Source organism: Sciurus vulgaris (assembly GCF_902686455.1).
Source record: "Sciurus vulgaris genome assembly, chromosome: 2".
In the NCBI taxonomy this organism is placed as follows: Eukaryota; Metazoa; Chordata; class Mammalia; order Rodentia; family Sciuridae; genus Sciurus; species Sciurus vulgaris.
The window spans coordinates 76,821,618-76,837,751 of NC_136462.1; the positions used below are offsets into that span (position 1 = coordinate 76,821,618).

General features: G+C 43.8%; 2 protein-coding genes and 1 long non-coding RNA gene across 3 annotated transcripts in view; 2 read left to right on the forward strand and 1 right to left on the reverse strand.

The window, feature by feature from the left end:
• Positions 1-16,134, reverse strand: part of LOC306654064 — a 449,736-nt gene that overhangs the window by 310,125 nt on the left and 123,477 nt on the right. The window lies entirely within an intron of this gene.
• LOC306655569 (large ribosomal subunit protein eL27-like) lies at positions 1,923-2,418 on the forward strand. Its single transcript, XM_079130142.1, has one exon. It carries the CDS (start codon positions 1,943-1,945, stop codon positions 2,351-2,353), a length of 411 nt encoding a protein of 136 aa, XP_078986268.1. The 5' UTR covers positions 1,923-1,942; the 3' UTR covers positions 2,354-2,418.
• Positions 3,764-16,134, forward strand: part of LOC306653644 (uncharacterized protein) — a 48,319-nt gene continuing 35,948 nt past the window's right edge. The window contains exons 1-5 of the mRNA XM_079126653.1: positions 3,764-3,937; positions 4,961-5,108; positions 5,597-5,732; positions 5,888-6,157; positions 6,760-6,913. Coding sequence (XP_078982779.1) covers positions 3,883-3,937; positions 4,961-5,108; positions 5,597-5,732; positions 5,888-6,157; positions 6,760-6,913 — 763 coding nt within the window. The 5' untranslated portion in view covers positions 3,764-3,882. The remainder of the gene's footprint in view (positions 3,938-4,960; positions 5,109-5,596; positions 5,733-5,887; positions 6,158-6,759; positions 6,914-16,134) is intronic.

The window sequence follows — 16,134 nt, forward strand, 5'->3', positions numbered from 1 at the left end:
TGCACATTTGGAAAGCATGAAATGCCAATGAAATTGTGCACATTTTTTCTTTTTTTTTAATTTGTTCTAATTAGTTATATATGACAGTAGAATGCACTTGGGCACATCATACATAAATTGAGTATAACTTCTCATTCTTCTGGTTGTACATGATATAGAATCACACCAGTCCTGTAGTCATATATGCACACAGGGTAATAAGGTCTGGTTCTATTATCTTTCCTTCCCCCACTCCCCCTTCCCTCCCTTCACTCCACTCTGCCTGATCAATAGTAAATCTATTCTTCCCTAGTCCCCCCTTAATTGTGAATTAGCATCTGCATATCAAAGAAAACATTCTGATTTTATTTTTTTGAGACTGGCTTATTTCACTTAACATGATATTCTCCAGCTCCATCCATTTACCAGCAAATACCATCATTTCATTCTCTTTCAAGACTAAGTAATATTCCATTGTGTAAACATACCACATTTTCTTTATTGATTCATCTGTTGAAGGGCATCTAGGTCCCTTTCATAGTTTAGCTGTTGTGAGTTGAGCTGCTATAAACATTGATGTGCTCGCCTCCCTGCAGTATGCTGATTTTAAGTCCTTTGAGTATAAACCAAGGAGTGGGACAGCTGGGTCAAATGGTGGTCCCATTCCAAGTTTTCTGAGGAATCTCCATGCCACTTTCCATAGTGGTTGCACCAATTTGCTGTCCCACAAGCAGTGTAGGAGTGTATCTCTTTCCCCACATCCTTGCCAACATTTATTATTGCTTGTATTCTGCAGGTTAAAATTGTACACTTTAAAGAACAAATTTCACCTTAATTTTTATTTATTTTTCTGTAGTGCTGGGAATCAAAACCATGGCTTCACACATGCTAGGCAACCACTTCACTACTGAGCTACACCTCCAGGCCCAAACCTCAATTTTTTAAAATAGACTATAATCCTATGCCTAGCATAATCTCTCTTTAATTTAAAAAATGCAGATATTGCATGAGAAAAAATGTGTTAGATCATATAAGACATTAAAGGTAGTTATCAATGGGTCATGAGAAATCGGGTAATTTTTAATTCTTTTTGCTTAAATTATTTTTTAAATTTTACAACTTTAAGAATTCAATGAATATTGTTGTTAATATTGATCATTAATGAAACAGATACTATGGAAATATTAACTAAATTTTTGAAGTACTAGGAATTGAACTCAAGGCCCTACATTTGCACAGACTCTACCATTGTGCTACATCTCCAGCTCTGTTTATTTATTTTGAGACAGGATCTCACTAAGTTATCCAGGCTATCCTCAATATTTGTAATCCTCCTGCCTCAGCCTCCTCTGTAGATGGGACTAATAGATGTTTTTAAAGCATAAATATAATGTTCGAGCTGTAGGGTTGAAGAAAAAAGGAAATTACATTACATGTACAGTATTGTCCCAATTATTTAGAATACACTGCTTAAATTTAACCATCTGTCTGTGGAAGACAGGAAAATATGTGTTACTTTCCCTTTCCTCCTTCTAAATTTTCTCATGAACACATAATAACTGCAATCAGAAAGATGATTTATCTTTAAAATGCTTACTGTCAGGCACATTAAGTTTTTTTTTTTAAAGTAGAGCTTTAATAAATGTAGATGGTTTACTATTGACAAGAAGGATGCCTCTGGAATTATTCATTTTGAAACTTAATGTTCCTCCTAGAAAGATTGTATAATACAGAGAACACAAAGATGGAAACTTAAATTACCAGAATCTCACTATTTCAAGACATAGCTGACCTTTGAACAACATTGGTTTGAACTGGATAGATCCACTTATACATGAACTTTGGTAAGCAGGTGAATTTGTGAAAATATGGAAAACAAGAAAGGAACCTCATAACCTAGAATATTGAGAAAAATTAAGAAAGGGATATTTCTCTGCTGTAGGTTAGGCTGTTTGCTGTCGAAATGGGCAAGTTCATGAAACCCGGGAAGGTGGTGTTGGTCCTGGCCGGACGCTACTCCGGACGCAAAGCTGTCATTGTGAAGAACATTGATGATGGCACATCAGACCGTCCCTCCAGTCATGCTCTGGTGGCTGGAATTGACTGCTATCCCCACAAAGTGACAGCTGCCATGGGCAAGAAGAAAATTGCTAAAAGGTCAAAGATCAAGTCTTTTGTGAAAGTTTATAACTACAATCATCTCATGCCCACAAGGTACTCGGTGGATATCCCCTTGGACAAAACTGTTGTCAACAAGGATGTCATCAGAGACCCTGCTCTTAAATGTAAGGCCCGTCAGGAGGCCAAGGTTAAGTTTGAAGAGAGGTACAAGACAGGCAAGAACAAATGGTTCTTCCAGAAGCTTCGGTTTTAGATGTTTTTTTGTTGTCATTTCCATCATTAAAAACAAAAATTTAAAAAAAAAAAAAAGAAAAGAAAGGGGTATTTCATAAATGCATAGAATATATGTAGATAATAGTCTATTTTACCATTTGCTACCATTAAATATGCATGAATCCATTATAAAAGTTAAAATTTATCAAAACTTACACAAACACAGATCATACACCATGCCACTCACAGTGGAGAGAAATGCAAACAATCATGAAGAGGCTGCATTAAATCTTAATTACATAAGTGAACTGTAGTCCTGAACCACTGCAGTGATTTCATAACCATGTCCTGTTGCTATTGCAGCGAGCTCACATGCTGTACCTCTTTAAAAGCCCTCATGATTCTGATCATCTCCAGGTGAGACCCATACTTTCAAAAGTCAACCGTATTTAGCTGTTCTTGTAACAGAATTGAGCATGGGCTCAGCTCGAAGCAATCCTTCATTTCTGGTGGAATACAAACATCAGCATTAGCAGCATTTAATGTGAACCTACTGTCAAAAGTATGACTCTCTGGCCAAACATAGAGCAGACCAAAAGGACAATTGCTGTCCTTTGGCTGCCTGGCATGCTTTCTCATGTCACGTGGAATAGCAGTTCAGTGACCTGACTATCCTTTGGGAAACCAGCCCTCTCTCATCCGTAGTTCAAGTGCTTTGGTGGGACCTACACCAGCCTACACGAGAAGTAGGAGTGACCTGGCTCAGGTCAATCAGGGCGTTCTACTCCTGGGCCTTCAGCAATTTGTTAATTTAGGCCAGAAATGTTAAGTGTGAGAATTTTGCTTAAAAAATTGAAATGAGAGTTGGACTGTATCACACTGAGTTTTGGTAACTAAATAAGAGATGTTTAAAATCCCCCTCGGAAGAAGCCACGATGATGAGCGATTGCCAGGTAGGATTAGTGGATGGTGGTCATGCCCTGTTATTGCCTGTACATCCCTTTACCATGGCCCTCCCACAAACTGCTCTGCTAATTGGTATATCTCTCTGTTCTACCAGAAGACCAGCTCTCTAAGGGAAGGAAACATCTCCAACATGTTCCGAACTAGCACAAGAGAGGGATGCACATCTGCTAAATGCACATTTGCTCCAGAAATTATCCTAATGAGTTTAGCAGCATGGCAGGGAGGCCATTGATGGTTCTATCACTGGGAACCCAGAATTCTGGGGCTCTAATACCTCTAATGGTCAATACCACATCCTACAGTCCCCACCTTATCCTCTTGGGTTCCCGTTGTTGAGCTGGAACAGGTGGTGCACTCTGAGTCATCAGCAGCGGGTACTGATGTGGTCACTGCCTGATTCTCACACAACCACTCAGAAGACGTCATCAGGCCAAGCAGTGGGGGTGGGGACCTTTCATAGAAAGCCTTCTATGATGAAGCACCATAAAAACAGACAGAAACACAAGATCACAGCGCCCACTCCACCTTCTTCCTCCCCTGGGGACTGAAAGAGAGCAAGGACAAAGCTCCAGAAGCTCTGCCAGGGGCAGCCCTCCTAGGAAGATGCATTTGCTCCTACTCCTCTTGGCCTTCTTTCTGCCTCCCAAGACAAAGGCAGGTGAGTGACCATCCCCTCCCTCAGAGGTCCAACCCTAACCCACAGCTGGCACAGAACTCCTGTCCCTTCTGCACACCCCTGATCCATCCATGTTCACAGAGCACTCTGAATCCCAGTTCCAGCCCCATGGCAGAAGCCCAGGAGTGACACTGGGTAAGCTAGCAACAGGAACAGAGGGGGAAGAAGTCTGTTTTGAAGAAAAGCCAGTGGATGTATTCCTCTCCTCAGACCCCACCCTGGTCATCTGGAAAGTGGGACTTCCCTAGAAGTGTAGCACAAAGGGTGGGAAGGGAGAAAATGTTAAATTCTCCTGGAAAGGGTTAGAGTGGGTCTGGCATCTGTGTCTGGAGTGAGACAGATGCACCCCTTGCCAACTGCTTAGCAGAGAAGTCTAGAGCTCAGCTCACCCCAGAATGGGTGGAATCACTGTCCCTGGAATACTGCCTTTGTTCAGTCCCAAGGTACTCCATCCCTGTCATCAACTCTGTTTTTCTTCCCAGACCTCTGGCGACTCCCCTGTTTCCTATTATGACCCACTGTGGCAAACACTAACTTCTCTGCTTCTCAGAATCCCATCAGCTCTGCCCTACCAATCCTCACCCAGAGACAAACTGGAGCCATTCCTTCGTGCAGCCCATGAGCTACATGTCAGATACTAGGAAATAGGGAATAACAGCATCTAGGCTAAACTGAAGTCCCGTCCATTAGAAAGCAGTCACTGTCCTAGACATCACAGGACTCAGGAGGTCCTTAGAAATTTCTGGAAACAGAAAACTCCTCTGGGATTTATTGTTCCCTAGAAAGGGACGCTTAGCTCCACCTATTTAAGGAAGAAGAATTCATAGACCAACACCTGCTTTTCTTCCCTTTTTCACAAGAGGAAGTTGAGGCCCCTTTGCTCAGTTCCTGCCCAGGTCCAGGCCATCCAAGGTGCCCAAATACCCCACAGTTCTAGAGGCATTGAACAGATGCCCACCTGCTGGATTCAGTGGATACACACAAGCAGGCTGACTTTTCCTTCAGGGGAGATCATCGGGGGACATGAGGCCAAGCCCCACTCCCGCCCCTACATGGCCTATCTTCGGATCTTAGACCAGGGTTCACAGCAGAGGTGTGGTGGCTTCCTGATACGAGAGGACTTTGTGCTGACGGCTGCTCACTGCCAGGGAAGGTGAGGAGGAGGAAACAGCCCAGACGCTTCTGGAGACATTACACAGAGACCCCTGCCTCCTTCTTAGTAGACACTTAGGCTTCTGGGAGAACATGTGAAGAAGACGTGAGAAAGTGGTTGATCCAAGTTTTGTGGGGAGCAAGTCAGGCTGACTCCAGAAGCACTGCTGAGTAGAAAGGACCAGAGTGTTCTAGCCTGCCATATTCAGAACTAGGAGCATGCTTTGGCATGACAATACAAACTAAAGAACTTGCATTTGTTTTCCTGGGCATGACTAAGAACCTCTGGTGCAGTTGACAATGGCTCCAGAATTCTACCTCAACTGCTAAGAAGTAAAGGGTACTGGCACTCAGTCTAAGGCCTCCTGTCCTCCCTGTTTCCCCTCAGTTACAGCTCCACCCTGTCCTTGCTATAGCCCGCTCTTCACAGCTCCTGGATGTTTCCTCTATGACTCCACATCCCCCATGATCACTCTTCTCTCTATGCAGTTCAATAAATGTCACCCTGGGGGCACACAACATTGAGGAACAGGAGGAGACCCAGCAGGTCATCCCAGTGAAAAGAGCCATCCAACACCCAGACTACAATTCTGATCACTTTTACAATGACATCATGTTACTGCAGGTAAGGTCCCCCTCCCATCTTCTCCTGCCCTCCCTGGTGTATGTGCTACCCTCTCACCATGACCCTGACCTTTTCCTCACTTGCATCCTGGCCATTATGGTGTGTAGGCCCAGAGGACAATGTCTGATCTGACATTTTTTTCTTCTCCCCCCCAGCTAAAGACAAAAGCCAAGTTGAATCCGGCTGTGCAGACCATCAAGCTGCCCAGGAGCAAGGACAAGGTGATGTCTGGGAAGGTGTGCCATGTGGCTGGCTGGGGGAGAATGGTGCCCCCCAAGGGCAGATTCTCCAACACACTGCAGGAGGTGAAGATGAGAGTACAGAAGGACCGGGTGTGCGAGCTCGAGAAAGTCTTAAGCAAGTACTACAACAGTACCATCGAGATGTGTGTAGGGGATCCAAAGGAAAAATGTTCTTCCTTTCAGGTGAGACCGAGCATTTGTCTCTCTGTCTCTGTGGAGAGGGGTGTTTTGGAAAAGTTCTGGGGCCTAGAGACTCAGGCATCAGGTACCTCTTTCATCCAGTAGGCTGTGATATCTCCCTGGGCAGAGAGGAGGGGAGCAGGGTCTGCGGTGAATGCTGCTGGCCTGGGAACCTGAGTTTGCAATGCTGCACGCTACCTCAGCCCACAGGCATTAGAGACCTGTGGCCCTTATGTGTGCAGTAGTTCTCACTAGGTGGCTCCTCAGCACCAGCACCCACCCTGGTCCATGGGCTCAGCCTCCATGCTGGTGTCTGTTTCACTCACCAGCTTCCTCAGTCTTAAACAAGGCAACAGTGGTCCCACGCGCTTTCACAGGGAGAGGATCCCAGGACCTGGGGAAGAGGACAGAGGCTGACCCCAGGAGGGAGGTGAAGTAATACCAACGTCCCCAGTCAGAACTTGGCAGTTGAGGGCTCCAGGGTCCTGCCTAGTCCTCTGACTGCAGACCCTACAGGTCATCCATTGTCTGAGAGGGGGCCTGAGGTGGCAGGCTTCTCCAAACAAGAGAAGCATGGGCTCAGTCCTTTCATTCTCTGTTCACAGGGGGACTCTGGAGGCCCTCTTGTGTGTAACAATGTGGTCCAAGGCATCGTCTCTTATGGAAAATCCAATGGGACACCTCCACGCGTCTACACCAAAGTCTCGAGTTTCCTACGGTGGATAAAAGAAACCATGAAAAGTCATCAACTGCAGGGGACAGACTAAGCCCCTTCTATGACTAAACAGAACCGAGTCTAGAATCACCCTGGAAGAGGTGCCTCAAACTGAATAAATGTCTCTTAGTCATGTAGGAAGACAAGTTTCTTGTTTATTCATTGGCCTTCATTCACAGGGTCTATGTGCCACGCAGGCTAATGACACAGTTCTGCTGTTTTCTGCTTTCCCCTCCTCATTCTCCCCTCACCACCTCTCCAAACCCCATGCAAAGCTGTGACCCAGCTCCTTCCCACCCACTCCAGTCTCTCCAGGGCATGCCCTCTGCCAGTGTTGGAGCTGGGCACCATCAGGAGAAAATGTGGATGGTTCTTGTCCTGGGGCTCAGGGTGAAATTTCTACCTCCTTCCATGTGTTAGGTGACACAGCTGAAGTCACTACTCAGGGACATAGACCTCCCTGTTGGGCACGGGAAGGGCCTTCCTGAACAGGACATTTCTCTCCCACAGCTTTAGCATTAAGGGGTAGAGTCCTTGAATAGCCCCTCATTCTCGCCTGGAATTAGATCCTTCCCTGCCCTCCTTGGAGATCAGGGTCAACCTTGACCTCCAAACTAATGGCTGCCTGTTCTTGTCCATCCCTGCTCAGAGTTCCCAGAATGTATCAACGCCTCTCCAAACCACAATGATCGAGGCTGCTTCCCTACTCAAATCCCTCCACCTCAATACCCAGATCCCTATGTGTTTCCATCAGGGCCTAACCACTGGGGTGCCAGCCCAGCTCATGCCCTGGTAGAGAGAGGGATGTCATAAGATCCAGGCCAGTGCTGGCACCATGCAGAGCCCATGGAGGACATGGCTGGCAGGATCTGTCTCCAGAACACTTGGTCCATCTTTCGCGTGGGCAGAGTTAAAGCAATCCCTCACATTCAGTTCAGTGTTCTCCCATGTGCTCAAGTCCCACTGGTCACCTGATCACTCATCAGCCTAAGCCTCTTTCAGCCTGTCCCTCTTGATCACTACTGACCTGCAGGATGAGACTCCCTGCTGGTCATCTAGACTACATCAGTTGTTTAAGTTCCATGAAAGAACTCCTCTCTGCAGAAGAACTGTGAAACACAGCTTTTTCCATCAATCAGATTCATTAAGCACTTAATAAGTGCCAGAACTTGGGGATATACAGTTAACACAGCAACAGATCCAAGTGGAATGGACAGTTTGGGAGACTCTCCAAATTCTCCTCCCCATCCTCCACATCAGTCTATAAGGCATAGATGTATGTGAGAGATCCATTAGAATTGAGAATCCATATCTTAGTTTTATTTCCAGTTACAGTTAATATGTATATGATATCACATGATATTCTAGGACAAAGAGCATGAAATTTGGAAGCAACTTTCATCTTTTAGTTTCTGGATGTGAAGTTGCTGAACTTCACCAGAGAGTCCTTTTTACGAGAGAAGGCAATGGATAGGGTAGAAGATAATCAGGGCAACCTTATTTTCATTTGTTTTAAAAGTAGCAGATGTGAACTCCAATGTACAGATTCACATTGTAGGAGACACATGCGTTCAGTCGGACAAGCTCAGAAACATAATCCCTGTCATTCCTGCAACTCCTGCCATACAGAACCAACATGAATCAGGGAGGCTCCTGTGACCTGGGCAAATGGCTCTAACATTTAGGCCATCATGGTTACTGCTACATCCATGTCCATGTCCCCAGTGTTACCTGGGAGTCTTTGTTAGGAAATTTTGTCTTGGATGTCACAGATAGAGTGTGTAGCTTTTTCTTTCTTTTTTTTTAAATTTATTTATTTTAATTAAAAATCATAAATTTACATAGGGCAATATTGAGTCATTCTGTTATTTTTTCCCTTCCCCCCCACCCCTCCCACCCCTCTTTTCCCTCTCTACAGTCCTTCCTTCCTCCATTCTTACCACCCTCCTTATCCCTAACCCTAAACCTAACCCTAACCCTAACGCTAACCCCTCCCACCGCCCCATTATATGTCCTCATCCACTTATCAGCGAGATCATTCGTCCTTTAGTTTTTTGAGATTGGCTTATCTCACTTAGCATGATATTCTCCAATTTCATCCATTTGCCTGCAAATGCCATAATTTTATCATTCTTCGTGGCTGAGTAATATTCCATTGTATATATATATACCACAGTTTCTTTATCCATTCATCAATTGAAGGACATCTAGATTGGTTCCACAATCTGGCTATGGTGAATTGAGCAGCAATGAACATTGATGTGGCTGTATCTCTGTAGTATGCTGATTTTAAGTCCTTTGGGTATAGGCCAAGGAGTGGGATAGCTGGGTCAAATGGTGGTTCCATTCCAAGCTTTCTGAGGAATCTCCATACTGCTTTCCAGAGTGGCTGCACTAATTTGCAACCCCACCAGCAATGTATAAGTGTACCTTTTTCCCCACATCCTCGCCAACACCTATTGTTGCTTGTGTTCTTTTTTTTTTTATTGTAAACAAATGGGATACATGTTGTTTCTCTGTTTGTACATGGCATAAAGGCATACCATTTGTGTAATCATAAATTTACATAGGGTAATGTTGTTTGATTCATTCTGTTATTTTTTCCCTTCCCCCCACCCCTCCCACCCCTCTTTTCCCTCTATACAGTCCTTCCTTCCTCCATTCTTGCCCCCCTCCCTAACCCTAACTCTAACCCTAACACTAACCCCTCCCTCCCCCCTTTATGTGTCCTCATCCACTTATTAGCGATATCATTCAACCTTTGGTTTTTTGAGATTGGCTTATCTCACTTAGCATGATATTCTCCAATTTCATCCATTTGCCTACAAATGCCATAATTTTATCATTCTTTATGGCTGAGTAATATTCCATTGTATATATACCACAGTTTCTTTATCCATCCATCAATTGAAGGACATCTAGGTTGGTTCCACAATCTGGCTATTGTGAATTGAGCAGCTATGAACATTGATGTGGCTGTATCTCTGTAGTAGTTGCTTGTGTTCTTGATAATCGCCATTCTAATTGGGGTGAGATGAAATCTTAGGGTAGTTTTGATTTGCATTTCTCTTATTACTAGAGATGTTGAACATTTTTTCATGTATCTGTTGATTGCTTGTACAACTTCTTCTGTGAAGTGTCTGTTCATTTCCTTAGCCCATTTGTTGATTGGATTATTTGTATTCCTGCTTTTTCTTAAATAAAGTTATACCTATGTTGGGCTAACCCAGCAGTCCTGCACCAAGACTTTATGTTAACTGCCTGGAAGTTTAGCACAAGTTCTAGCTCTAGATGAATGCCCCTTTCTCCCAATTACACACCATATTACACTCTTCTGTGACATGGAGTAAAATCTCCCTCTGGGATCATGCAACTCACAAAAGCATGCCCTTTTCCATCCTGTTATGTACAAATCCTGCTGCCACACAATCTCATGATGATATTTTACCAGCAAAGAGCAATGGTGTCACACAGCTTCTGATTTTAGGTTGAAAAAAAATCCTGCATCTAAGATATGCTAGGACCAGACTCCTTCACCAGAAAAAATTTAAAAAGAAAATACAGAAGGAAAAGCAAACAAAAACTAGTATTTTAAAAAGTGGCCTGGTCATATGCCTACATATTCCATTTAGGAATGACATCTACTTGAGGAAATTGTTTTGTGGTTTAAAATAACTTTGGAAACCATTGTTGTAAGCCTTCATCTTTCTTGGGAAGAGGAGGAAGAAACAAATTTCCAGGAAAAGGTAATGACTGACCAAAGGTGTCACAAAAGTTGGTATAGACCTGCACCGAGCCCAGGCCCCTCACCACCATGCCAGCAGTGAACCTTAAGTGTCTTCTAACACCCAGCCTGGGATGACATCTCCAGACATGAGATGAGCTGCTTTCTGCTCAGAAGTCCCTCCCTTAACATAAAGTTTCTGGTCCCTCCTGCAGCTGCTCAGTGACAGGTTTTCACAGCACCTTCCTCTGCTAAGTGGAAATCACCCAGAGACACAAGTGAGTGAATACAGAGGCAGATAAACAAACACCTTAAAGAGGCTCACTCCTTCCCCTCTCCCTAAGGAAGAACCCTCAATCCTCACCATTTGAAGGGAACCTCTTCCCTTGTCTCATGCATTTTGTCCCAGAAATTGAACAGCGACCACTGTTTTGTGTTGACAGTATTGCTTTATACAGTTCTTGTATTTGGAAAAGATTGATCCTTTTAAATAAACATGGTGTATATTATTCTTATGGGACTATTTCAGTGGTATAAATAATAACTATTTTTTTCTTAAAAAAAACAAATTGAGAGGTTTTCAAGATGGCGGCCTAGAGGGTGGCTGCATTTCATGTTGCTCCAGGACTCAGGATTCAAAAGAGGAGATATTGAGACACTTGGGACCAACTCAAAGCAGCCGGGTGACTCTCACCTGTTGGGAAGGCGTCCCGGATGGGACGGTGGTCCCGGAACGCAGGAAACTTTGTGAAGCAGAGCTGCCAGCGAGACGCCCCTCCCCCCGCTGGAGCAGTGAACTCGGACAACTGGGAGCGCCGTAAAGGAGGCTGCTCGGCACAGCGCTGGGACTCGGAGCAACCACTGGGGCTCCAGCGGCTGCCCAGGGGAGGAGTGGCGAGGAGAGCTGTGTGGACTCAGGACACCGGGGCCTGCCCTGAGGAGGAGGAGGAGGAACGTGGCCACTTGGATTCGGAGTGACTGCACCAGAGCTACAGACGGTTGCCAGAGGAGAAGCTGCGCCGGTGAGCTATTTGGACTCAGAACGACGCTTCTGAACACTGGGGCCTGCCCTGAGGACGAGGAGGAGGAGGAGTGGGTTCGCTTGGATTCGGGGTGACTACACCAGAGCTACAGGCGGTTGCCAGAGGAGGGGCTGCGCGGCGAGCTGTTTGGACTCAGTCCACTTCTGAACCCCGGGGCCTGCCCGGAGGAGTAGGAGGAGGAGGAGGAGGAGGAGGAGCACGGCGGGTCGTTTGGACTCACAGTGACTGCATTAGCGCTCCAGGTGGCTGCTCAGAGGAGAAGGCGAGTGGTGAGTTGTTTGGACTTAAAGTGACAGCGCCTGAACACAGGGGGGCTGCCTGGAGGAGAAGCGTGGTGGGTCGCTTGGTCTTGAGTGGCCGCACCAGAGCTCCGGGCAGTTGCCCAGAGGACCCGTGCTACGGGTCACGTGGATTCAGAGCCACTCAGAGCGACCGCTCCTGAACACTTGGGGGGTTATCTGGAGAAGGAGGAGGAACGGGGAGGATCACTTCGACTCGGAGTGATTGATTGCCCAGGGCTACGGGTGGTTGGTGGGAGGTGGAGGCACGCAGTGAGTTTCTTGGACTCCTAGTGACCGCACCAGAATACTGGGAGGCTGTCTGGAGGAAGAGGCGTGTGGCGGGTCTCTGGGTCTCAGAGCGATTGTTCGGGGCCCCAGGTGGCTGCTCAGAGGAGGGGCCGCATAGCCAGGCGATTAGGTGCAGAGCAGGGTCCCAGGATCTAGGAGGCTTCTTGGTGGAAGAGCCGCACAGAGACAGGCTTAGGGCGGAGCGAAGGTTCCAGGCCTGCGGGCAGATTCTCTGAGGAGAGGCAGCCTAAGGAGATTCATCTGCGAAGGGTGAGGCTCCCAGGCCCAGGAGGTAGGGCCGGGCCCCTCGAAACGTTGCAGAGGAAGGCAGCCCAGCCCAGGCGGTAGCTGTAAATTGAGGGGAACCTCTAGGAGGGGAACTGACCAGCGACACCTCCCCACCGGGTGAGTCTTCCCTGGCAGGTGAGGTTTCCCCACAAGGACGGTAAAACTAGAGACTCAGGCCCAAACAGGCCTTGCCTCAGCCCGCAACCTAGGTCCCCTTTGGATGACCATTGGTCAACAAGTGGAGGCACCTCTGCCCACTAGCAGGGATTATACCCCACCTGAAGGCCACCACTCCTAGAGAGGCAGCTTCCTTGTGGAGCACCGCATTATCAACTTCCTCCAAGACTTCAGCCTACTGAAGGCTAAGGGGGGATATATATAGAAATCTTCAGGGACATTGTAAGTCAATAGAGGAAATCTGCAATATCTCAGCGGTCCTCTGATACCTGAACAATATGAGAAAACAAGGAAAGAAAATGCTGCAAACAAATCTAGATGTTACATCAATAAAACCCAATGACAGCATGGCAGAAGAAATGACAGAAAAGGAGTTCAGAATGTACATAATTAAAATGATCAGAGAAGCAAACGATGAGATGAAAGAGCAAATGCAAGCATTGAATGATCGCACCAATCGACAGTTAAAAGAGCAAATACAGGAGCAAAAGATCATTTCAATAAAGAGTTAGAGATATTGAAAAAAAAACAAACAGAAATCCTTGACATGAAGGAAACAATAAACCAAATTAAGAACTCCATAGAAAGCATATCCAATAGGATAGAACACCTGGAAGACAGAACCTCAGACATTGAAGACAAAATATTTAACCTTGAAAACAAAGTTGAAAAAACAGAGAAGATGGTAAGAAATCATGAACAGAATCTACAAGAACTATGGGATATCATGAAAAGGCCAAATTTAAAAATTATTGGGATTGAGGAAGGCCTAGAGAAACAAGCCAAAGGAATGAACAATTTATTCAATGAAATAATATCAGAAAATTTCCCAAATCTGAAGAATGAAATGGAAAATCAAGTACAAGAGGCTTATAGGACTCCAAATATACAAAATTACAACAGACCCACACCAAGGCACATTATAATGAAAATACCTAACATACAAAATAAAGACAGAATTTTAAAGGCTGTGAGAGAAAAGAACCAAATTACATTCAGGGGGAAACCAATACGGATATCAGCAGACTTTTCAATCCAGACCCTAAAAGCTACAAGGGCCTGGAACAACATTTTTCAAGCCCTGAAAGAAAATGGATACCAACCAAGAATCTTATACCAAGCAAAACTTACCTTCAAATTTGACGATGAAATAAAATCCTTCCATGATAAACAAAAGCTAAAAGAATTTACAAAAAGAAAGACAGCATTACAGAACATTCTCAGCAAAATATTCCATGAGGAAGAGATGAAAAACAAAGAAGCAAATCAGCAAAGGGAGGAATTATCCTAAAGGAATATTCAAATAAAGGAGGAAACAAGTTGTGTCAAACAAATAAATAAATAAAATTTGAAAAATGAACCAAATGACCGGGAAACCAAATCATATCTCTATAATAACCCTGAATGTTAATGGCCTGAATTCATCAATCAAAAGACATAGACTGGCAGATTGGATCAAAAAGAAAGATCCAACAATATGTTGCCTGCAAGAGACTCACCTCATAGAAAAAGATATCCATAGACTAAAGGTGAAAGGATGGGGAAAAACATACCATGCACATGGAATCAGCAAAAAAGCTGGAGTATCCATCCTCATTTCCGATAATGTGGACTTCAAGCCAAAGTTAGTCAGAAGGGATAAAGAAGGTCATTTCATACTGCTTAAGGGAAGCATAAATCAGCAAGATATAACAATCATAAACATCTATGCCCCAAACAGTGGCTCATCCATGTATGTCAAACAAATCCTTCTCAATTTCAGAAACCAAATAGACCATAACACAATAATACTAGGTGATTTTAACACGCCTCTCTCACCACTGGACAGATCTTCCAGACAAAAATTGAACAAAGAAACCATAGATCTCAATAACACAATCAATAATTTAGACTTAACGGACATTTATAGAATATACCATCCAACCAAGAGCGAATACACTTTCTTCTCAGCAGCACATAGATCCTTCTCTAAAATAGACCATATATTATGCCACAAAGCTAATGTTAGCAAATACAAGAAGATAGAGACACTAGCATGTATTCTATCAGATCATAATGGATTGAAGTTAGAAATAAATGAAAGAGTAAAACACAGAAACTATTCCAACATCTGGAGATTAAACAATATGCTATCATATGATGAATGGATAACAGAAGATATTAGGAAGGAAATTAAAAACTTCTTAGAGGTAAATGAGAACAAAGAAACATCATATCAAAATCTCTGGGACACTATGAAAGCAGTACTTAGAGGGAAATTTATTTCATGGAGCGCATTTAATAAAAGAAGTAAAACTCAACAAATAAACGACCTAACACTACAGCTCAAAGCCCTAGAAAAAGAAGAACAGAACAGCACCAAAAGTAGTAGAAGACAGGAAATAGTTAAACTCAGAGCTGAAATCAATGAAATTGAAACAAAAGAAACAAGACAAAAAATTGACAAAATAAATAGTTGGTTCTTCGAAAAAATAAACAAAATTGATAAACCTTCAGCCACACTAACAAAGAGAAGACGAGAGAAAACCCAAATCACTAATATTCGGAATGAACAAGGAAATATCACAACAGATAGGATTGAAATACAAAACATAATTAGAAGCTATTTTGAAAATCTATACTCCAACAAAATAGAAAATTTCGAAGACATCAACAGGTTTCTAGAGACATATGAATTGCCTAAACTGAACGAGGAGGACATAAACAATTTAAATAGACCAATTTCAAGTACTGAAATAGAAGAAGTCATCAAAAGCCTACCAACAAAGAAAAGTCCGGGACCAGATGGGTTCTCAGCCGAGTTCTACAAAACCTTTAAAGAAGAGCTCAATCCAATACTTCTCAAAGTATTCCATAAAATAGAAGAGGAGGGAACCCTCCCAAACTCATTCTATGAAGCCAATATCACACTGATTCCTAAACCAGACAGAGACTCATCAAGGAAAGAAAATTTCAGACCAATATCCTTAATGAACATCGACGCAAAAATTCTCAACAAAATTTTAGCAAATTGCATACAAAAACATATTAAAAAGATAGTGCACCATGATCAAGTGGGTTTCATCCCAGGTATGCAAGGTTGGTTCAACATCAGGAAATCAATAAACGTAATTCACCATATTAATAGACTTAAAGTCAAGAATCACATGATTATTTCAATAGATGCAGAAAAAGCATTTGATAAAATACAGCACCCCTTCATGCTCAAAACACTAGAAAAAATAGGGATAGTGGGAACATTCCTTAACATTGTAAAGGCCATTTATGCTAAGCCCATGGCTAATATCATTCTAAATGGTGAAAAACTGAAAGCATTCTCCCTAAAAACTGGAACAAGGCAGGGATGCCCTCTTTCACCACTTCTATTCAACATCGTTCTTGAGACTCTGGCCAGAGCAATTAGACAAACCAAAGAAATTAAAGGGATACGAATTGGAAAAGAAGAACTCAAACTATCCCTGTTC